Below are 8,962 nucleotides of genomic sequence, written 5' to 3'. Positions count from 1 at the left end.
GACATATTCCATTTTGCAGGAGGAAATCCAGGCAACAGTCTAACAATCTATTCTTCTAGGTAGTAAAACTAAGTGGGAAAAAAATATGTGTGTGTGTGTATACATATTTGTGCGTATATGTATACTTGTGTGTGTATATATAGATATATATATGTTATACATAATAAAATATATATCTATATATAGATATATATGTTATACATAATAAGATATATATCTATATATAGATATATAAAAATAGATATATATAATATATTTTTAGACCCACTTTAAGTGGTATAGATGAGAAAAACTTTCACGACTTAGGTGCAATTAAATATTGCTAATATTTGATTCATTTTGCCATGTTCTTTCAAAGTAAAGAAATAACATTCAACACTTACATATCTGCCTTCCTCACCAGGATGACCGGGTAACCCATCAAAACCCTTCTCTCCCTGAAAAGACAAGAAGTCAAAATAAATAACTTGACCTCTAAATTATTTGTTTCTCAAATCTATGTGAAATAAAAATTGTTACTAATAGATACCTTTGTCTCACAGAGTTGTCATTTTATAGAGAATCTACTAAATATCAGGCACAATGTGCAGAGATGTACAGAAACAAATATTCTTGTCCAGTGTTACAGTGAAAACATGCATACCTGTTTGTCTTAATAGTCAGTATATCAAACTATTCTTATTTTCCAAAATCCCTTCTTAAGTCATTCTGTTGTAAAAATCCAAATCAAGACTAGTTTCTAGTTAAAAGCTTAAGGAAAACTGTTACTCTTAAAGAAGCTTTCAACCTTGTTTTACAAAACATCAGTAAGCAAAGGTCTTCCTGCCTATCTTATTCATGAGAAATGGTTGTTTATTTCTGTGTGACTCAAATGTCCAGTTTTGTTTTGTTTTTTACTTCTTCTTATACACCAAAACACACAAACCATTTCCTCTCAAGGAAGTTTGGCTTGCCATGTTACAGTCAGATGTGTCTATTTAGTCTAAAAGCTGGTCAATAAGACCTGGAAGGCATATTTTATTTGTGATCAACAAAGATATAAAAGTCATTATGACCATCTACTGAATTCTTGCAAAGAGAAACAGCAGAGAAGTCAAAAAATTAAAGTACTCCCATCTTTGGCCTTAGAGGCACAGGCACAAGCTGCAAAGAAACACATCAAGAAGCTCCCCAAACTCGATTTTCTGATTCTCCAATCTGTCCCTGTTAATGAATAACAACATGACAGGGAAAAATCCAATGCTAAGGCATGATTACAATTTATTTTTCAAACAGTAATTATAAACTTTATACTATTCTAAATTTAAAAGATTGATCTGCAAAACCCTGAAGAGCTCATTCCAACAACCTCATGGAAAATCTTTCAAAGAAAACATGTAAAAAGATGACACGAAGCCAGCGGGTGTAATTTAACCTTACCTGTGTGTTTGTGATTATACCCTCATCATAAAACTTCAATCCCTGTGATTATGGAACCTTGCCAGCCCTGAATATCTGAGGACCATTTCTAACGAGATATTCTCCCTTAGAAGTGTTAAGTAGTAATTTTCCTCTTGATTAACCTAGAGTTAACAGAGATGCAACTCTTTTCTCAGAATTTGATGCTGTAGAAAAGAGTGTTAGATGGGAAAGAGGTATTTACTACTGTAAAGAAAGCAGATGCTGGACAAGTGAAAATATGGTAGAAAAGTGAAAACTCCTGTACAGTGGCAGAATTTGTGACATTATTTGTCAAATGACCACAAGAAGATAGCATAATATGGTGGAAATCATGTGAGACTTAAGAGTCAGGGAGACAAAGGGGCTTAACTCCCAAATGCATCTTCACAATGATGCAATTTTGGGAAAGTGATGTCACCTCTCTGAGCCTCAATTTCACACATGTAAAATAACATCTACCTGAAAGTGTTTGTTAGGGGGGTAAAATTAGAAAATGCTGTTAAGTACATAACACAGTCTGGTATGTAGTGGGTACTAAAATATCGTCTCTCTCCTTTCCCCTATTCACATCTGACAAATTCTTACCTTCCTCCCAGAACTCCCATAATCACCTCTGTACCCATCCTCTCCAAAACATTTTGCATATATATTGCAGCATGTTCTTTCCACAATTGTATCCTGAAAAACAGATCCATATCACATACTATTTTCTCATCTGTGTTAGTCTATATCACATTACACACTAAGAAGACAAAATTCTCTCAATGTTTTTAAAATTATTGTAATTAATAGAACTTAGCAAAGGATGGCGTTTTTAAAAAGTACTTACAAGTTGCTTCAGTAAGACGCTTGGGAGGGATTGCAGTGTGATGCTCAGAGGTTGCTTATATGCAAACCCTCTGCCAAATTCCAGCTCCTGGAGCTCTTCTAATTTATGGACACCTTCCAGGCCAATGATTAGGAGTCCAGAGAATCCTTCACAATTTCAACAGGTAGGAGATTACGTTCATGTCTTTTGAATGGCCTATCTTTGTCTCAGCCCTACATATTCATCCATCATTCCACCATTCCCATAGCCTTCACTTGTCTTGCCTCAAACTGCATTTTGTTACAATTAAAACTAGTTTGTGGCATGCCTTCTTGAAGAATTGGTCTGATACCTTTCAATCCCACCAGCTGAAAGTTAAGCAGAAACACAAAGGACTCCCATGGCTCTCTTATAGCCCCCATTTTGTCATTTCACAGATGGTTTTCAGCCCTCATTGTATTAAATTACTTCCTTCTAAGCCTATCCCTGAAGTTGACTCTTGGTTTACACTTAGGAATTGTGGCAGTCACTGTGACTGTTCACAAATATGTTGGCTCCCCTTCTTAAGGACACATGATAGGACTGCACTTCTTCAGTCAGGTTATCAACACTCATTGAGCCTCAATTCCTTACCTGTAAAATATTATCTATCTCATGAAAGTTAGAAGTGACCATATGGCTCACTCTAGCTAATTAAATGTGAGCAGAAGTGACATATGTTAATCCCCAGGAGAAATTTTAAGAGTAGTACACAATTTGCCCCATTTCCTTTCCCTTGCCACAGAAATTACAAAAACAGCTGTTGGGATATACCCTCCTTCAGTCTGGGTTCTTGAACAGTGAGCAGGAGGCAAAGATGAACCACTTCTTGCTACTTTAAGTCACTGAGATTTGGAGGTTGTTATTGCTGTATAATCTAGCCTATCCTAACAATGCAGGCATTAAGAGATCATCTGGATTTGTCCACAAAACAAAAATACAAATGAACAAGGGTATTTTGGAAATTCAACTAGAAATCACCTTGTTCGTCGAATTTCAAAACAAATATTACTGTTAATAGTTTGAACAGTAAGTTCTTGGCACATACACACAAATCAGCTTTTTGCTGTGGTAAACAAGCTGCTTGAAAATTGTGTGGTTAAAAGTTGTGTACATATTCTTAATTATTCCTTAAAACTAAATTCTTTGAAATGGAATTTTTGATCTAGCATAGCATGTAAGCAAAGTTTAGTCTCTTGTTGCATACTCCCAAATCCCCTCCAGAAAACATGCAACAATTTAAACTTCCAGTGGCAATCTATGCAGTGAATTAAGATGGGAGTAAGTTGTCATAAAAAAATTCTAGCGCATGATTAACCAATGGAAAACATAATCCCCAGCAAAATACGTTGAATACACTCGACTGAAGAGGAAAAGGGGTGAAAGGAACTTGAACAATTTGCTGGTCGTTCACCCTTAGATTGCTTTAGAGCCTTTACATGGCACAAAGTGGGAATGGTGAGAGCCATAGTGTACAGTTGAACAAGTTGTGCTGCGCAAGAACACCCATCTGAGAGAGCTGATGCATGGCCAAATCCAGCCAGCATACCCCTCACCACCCAGGAGCCCAATACACTTGCATCCATGCAGTGTATTGGATGTCTTTCTCTAATTGCACAAAGATGCCATATAGACTAGCAGCAGGAACTCTTGGAGATGGAGAAGGAGGAAGAATTGAGAGCAGAGAGGGGAACTACAATGCAAAGAGCAGGGCCCAGCTTTAGACTGACTCCAGAGTTAGGAGAAAACGACATATGGACCCCAGATTGGCCTAAAAGAACAAACAGCCCCTCTCACCATTGAAGTAGGAGGTGTACGTTCAACCTTCCACCCTCAAAAGCTAGACCAGTCTGAGTCAGAAGACCCCTGGTCAGTATCAGGGACACTGTTGAAGAAGGCAGAGAGTCTCAGCCCCAAAACATCCTCTGGCCCATACGAAGAAGGAGACGGGGCATCAGCCTCATGAGCACTGAGCCCCACGCACTGGGTGAGCACACAGGAAGCTTCATAGAGTCCAGTGCCATCTGGAGAGCTGAGTGCCTCAGTTCCAGTGGGAGGAGGGAGGCCCACACTGGGCAACCCTATGCACTTACCTCTGCTGCGGAGAAACTCCGATGTTTTTTTCAGTCTCTTTAAATCATCATCCAGTCCATCTGTAAACACTAAAAGAACCTGTTGTTTATGAGAAAGGGGGTTGGCAGAGCCAGACAAGGAGGGAGGGAGAAAAAAGGAGTAGGAAGGAGGAAGGGTGGGAAAGGAAGAGAAAAGGAAGGTAGTAAGAGAGTGAGAGCAGGCAGGAAAAGGGAAGGGAGGGAAGAGGAGGGAAGGGAAGGGAGAAAGGGAAGGAGGGAGGAAGAAGGGAGGGAACAGAGGGGAAGGGGAGAAGGAATGCATAAAATGGATATTATAAATTGTACATTTATTTGAAATGCAAGAGTGAGTTTTTCTGGTTATGCCTAGACTTTCACCCTGCTCCTTTTACTTATTCTTTTATTACACATTCATCTTTATTTTAACCTCCCCATCCCCTGAAAAAAAAAAAGAGGATTTGAATCAGCTGAACTTATTTAAAATACTTTCCAAAATGCTTACAATATTTATCCTTATCAACCAAAATACCAAAATATTAGCAGAGAGATGTGTGTGCATGTGCGGTGTATGCAGTGTGGGTGGGGTGGAGGGGAGGGGATGTGGGGTTGGTTATTGCTATTTTCTGTTATACTTTGTAATGTATTTTCTACAATTGAAATGTGTTTATTTGCTCATAAGAAATTTTTAATTTAAAACAGGAATAAAAAATAAAACATGGACGGTACTAGTCAAAAAATACATCCATTAGATGCATGACTAAAGGAAAAGCTAAATGTAAGTTATGAAGTTTGGGGATGTCATTTCCTAATAAACATCACATAAAAGCTTTCCATGTCTGTGGGCTTTTGTGAGTATATAGTTCAGAGACAGCAGAAGGGAGGGAGAGGCTTGAGGGGTGAGCTGTACTAAATAGCTGTCACTGAAGACAGTTCAAGATGCTGACTAGAAAAATAGCAAGCCTACTCTAAATGGTAATGAGTGACCATAAAAAGCTAAGGAGTCTTAAAACACCATCCAAGTTGTCTTGGAAATGAATTTATGTTATGGAAGAATATGAATCACTAAACTGTGGGCAGTTTGAGAGCAGGGACTTTATTCTTATATTCCTACTAGCATTATTGAGCATAGAATCTCTAGCGCTTAAAAAATATTTGTTGTTGAATGAAAACACATCTCTTGTTGGTTCTTATTGGGTAACAGTATGGTTTTCCTCTGTGTAAGATCACCAATTAAGAACAATTTAGTTGGCCTCAGTCACAAAGCCTTGTCCATTCTACCCTACTTGATGGCTCCATAGCAAGGGTTCTCAGCATTTATTACCTTTACTTTAGCAGAAGAGAGATGAATAGCATTATCTCCCAAGGACTGCAAAAAGTTCACATCCATATTGTTATTCTTGGCAGCCTGATGAACCAAGAATTTCTGGATGATCTCATCATTGTATTTTTCAAAGCCTGAGTCAAAGATAAGTTTGCCATTTGAGCCAGGAACCAAGTAGCGGAATCTTGGGTTGATCTGATCAGGAATGCCACAGCTGATGTTAGAAAGCAAAGCCAACTGTCGCATCAGCTCTGGCAGTAACCATTGAAGCTTCTGCTGAACTTGCTTTGAATGAGTTGAGATATCAATTCCTACAGACAAATCCAGGTTGCATCCTTTGAAGGTGAAGAAAATAAAATTAGTCATCTGCAGGTGCATAACTGAGCCCAGAAGATATCAGCCAATCTAGCCCTAAAAGACAAACCTGCCAACCCACAGTAGTATAAGCTAAATAGTGGTCGTTTAAGTTTTGGGATTGTTTGTTACACAGCAAAAGCTAACTGATACAATACATACTGTTACATAGTTTTATGCCTCTGCAGATCCTAATCCCTTTGCCTAAAGTGTCTTTTCCCATCTTCCCACCCCAATCTCGTCCTTCAAGTAGTAGTTCAAGTGCCTGCCCCACCCCACTCCCCAAGCACTCTCTGGTTCTTGTCCCCACCTCCTCATGCTAAGTTATTAAATGCCCCTGCATGTCCATTGTTACTTTACTTGACCTTCTTCCCTACTAAACAAGGATTCCTTGATAGTAAGGACTATGCCATCTAATTTTCCAATTGTCCAATACAGATGTTCATTAAATGTTTGATAAATCAATGAAGAAAAGCAATGAAGAAAAATCAAAAAAGAAAATATAAACGAGCCTTGAGTCTCTTTCAACAATAACTGGAATTATTTCCTTCTTCCCTGAAAGTGTTTTTCCTCATTCACCACCCATGCCTATACCTTGTTTCAGCAGCATGGGAGCACATTAGAAAATGTCAGGAAAAAAATCACTCCCAATTTTCTGTATCTTATGTCTAAAAATATTTAAGCCCTCTTGGGAAGGTTTTCTCTAGAATTTGAAGGCTCATTAATATTTCAGGCTGTACCTATACACTTACCAGTATATAATAAAATTATGCACAGAATTCCACTAAAGATCAAAAGTTGATGGTCAGAGACGCATCTGAGTTAGAATCTGGTTGGATGAATTAAAATGTAACAATCATAAAAGGGCACCTATTAATTACTTCTGCACAACAAGTATAACTTAGGACTGTCCAAGGCAATCCAGGACATTCAAACATTTTCTCCTTAGACCATCACACACTAGATTATATGATGATGTAAGGATCTGTGTCTGTAACAGAATCTGTATACCTGTATCGGAATCTGCAAGAACAGAACTGCAGATGGGGAGGAACAATTTGAGGAAAAATAAATATGTAGTAGACCATTCACCATGGACACTAGCTTAAAGTTTCCCAAAAACCTGAGATCAGAGCTGAGCCATGAGCATTCCATCCCCTAAATGTCATACTCCACGCTAGCTGGTAAGATATATTTCTGTAATTGCCAAGACAGAAAATGCCTTCCTCTCCTCATTTCACATAAAATATCTTGGTTTGGTTTGGTTTTTTAAATATGTAATTCAAATTTATAAAAATGAGCTTTCACAGATGTAAATCCCATTTCTATATTGGACCTAATTTCAGAAAAAAAGGAATTTCCTTTTTGTAGTATGGCATATTATTCCAACATTTCTAATTCACATTTTCACCAGGAACATTTCCAGCTGGCTCTGTTCTGTAATTGACAAATGCAAGAAGCAATTTCCCTCCCTTTTAATGGAGAGGATTAAATCTTGCCAGGTAATCTCTAAGGTCTTTTTCAGGTTTATGATTTTAGAATTCTATCATTAATTAGAGTCTAGCCCTTATAAAAGTATCTAGCTAATTTCATCAAAAAAGTTAAAGACAAAGTTGAAGATAAACACAAATCCTAACTTACTATATGGGGCAAAATAAGCTGAAAAAAGAAGCTAAATCCTATATCTCTTCTCCCCAGTGTAATAGCTACCCACATATAAACAAAAAATAGGACTTTGATGACTAAAAAAATCTGAACTACTTAATGTAGGACATACCATAATTCATGCTTCTTTTAAAAATAATTGTCTATGTGCATTCTTTTCAAATGATTTTCAAATTTGGCTAGACTACGGCAAAGTAGTTATATTTTTTAGTCAATATAAGCAAAGATATTAATTTAATGTCCTAGAAAATTGGACTTCAAAGATTTGGTAGAATGCAGGGTTCTCATCTTAGTCCTCCAAAATTGAGTCTCTGTTTCCAAAATAAGACCTGGCCCAGGCCAGTCACAGGGGCTCAAACCTGTAATCCCAACACTTTGGGAGGACAAAGACGATGGTTTGTTTGAGTCTAGGAGTTCAACCAGCCTGGATAACACTGGGAGACTCTGTCTCTACATAAAATTAAAAGAAAAAATGAGCCGATGTCCACTCGCCTGTGGTCCCAGCTAGAGGTGAGAGGATCACTTGAGCCTGGGAGGTTGAGGCTGCAGTGAACTGGAATCATACCACTGCACTCCAGTCAGAGTGAAATCCTGTCTTAAAATTCAAAAACAAAACAAAACAAACCAACAAAAATCTTGGCCCAAGTATGGCCCTAGTTTCTCATAGAGAGGCTTCATAGGCATACATAATGCTTAGTGGTCGGACTTTTGACACGAAACTGCTGGGGAATTCAAACCCTGCCTCTATTATTTCCTGTCTATGTTTCTTAATCTCTCCCTGCTTGTATTTTCTTAATCTGAAATTGAGTATCATAATGATAGCGCCTGCTTCACATGGGTTTGATGTGCATGTTAGATGAATGTATACCATCTAACACATTAGAAATAGTGCTTTGCATTCAATCTTCAGTTAAAAAAAAAAGGAAAAAGATAGTGCTACATACATAATGGAAAAAAACAAGTAAGAATCTTAATTGTGCCCCACCTGGAGCCTGCCCTTTAGTGTGCCAGTTAGATGGAATAAAATGTGTCCTTTGCCGGGCGCGGTGGCTCACGCCTGTAATCCCAGCACTTTGGGAGGCCGAGGCGGGCGGATCACAAGGTCAGAAGATCGAGACCACGGTGAAACCCCGCCTCTACTAAAAATACAAAAAATTAGCCGGGCGAGGTGTCGGGCGCCTGTAGTCCCAGCTACTCGGGAGGATGAGGCAGGAGAATGGCGTGAACCCGGGAGGCGGAGCTTGC

The 8,962-nt window shown here is 38.4% G+C and overlaps 1 protein-coding gene across 1 annotated transcript in view; it reads right to left on the bottom strand.

Moving 5' to 3' along the window:
- LOC108537207 (collagen alpha-4(VI) chain-like) overlaps positions 1–8,962 on the bottom strand; it is a 100,413-nt gene that overhangs the window by 66,586 nt on the left and 24,865 nt on the right. Inside the window, exons 9-13 of the mRNA XM_017884417.1 lie at positions 5,699–6,033; positions 4,381–4,459; positions 2,270–2,415; positions 2,026–2,118; positions 384–437 (exon numbers count right to left, since the gene is read on the bottom strand). Of these exons, the coding sequence (XP_017739906.1) occupies positions 384–437; positions 2,026–2,118; positions 2,270–2,415; positions 4,381–4,459; positions 5,699–6,033 (707 nt within the window). The remainder of the gene's footprint in view (positions 1–383; positions 438–2,025; positions 2,119–2,269; positions 2,416–4,380; positions 4,460–5,698; positions 6,034–8,962) is intronic.

The sequence above is a fragment of the Rhinopithecus bieti genome, unplaced genomic scaffold, assembly GCF_001698545.2.
Source record: "Rhinopithecus bieti isolate Rb0 unplaced genomic scaffold, ASM169854v2 scaffold_12, whole genome shotgun sequence".
NCBI lineage: Eukaryota > Metazoa > Chordata > Mammalia > Primates > Cercopithecidae > Rhinopithecus > Rhinopithecus bieti.
Note: the sequence above shows the minus strand (reverse complement) of the source record. Positions and strands in the feature narration are given on the sequence as shown.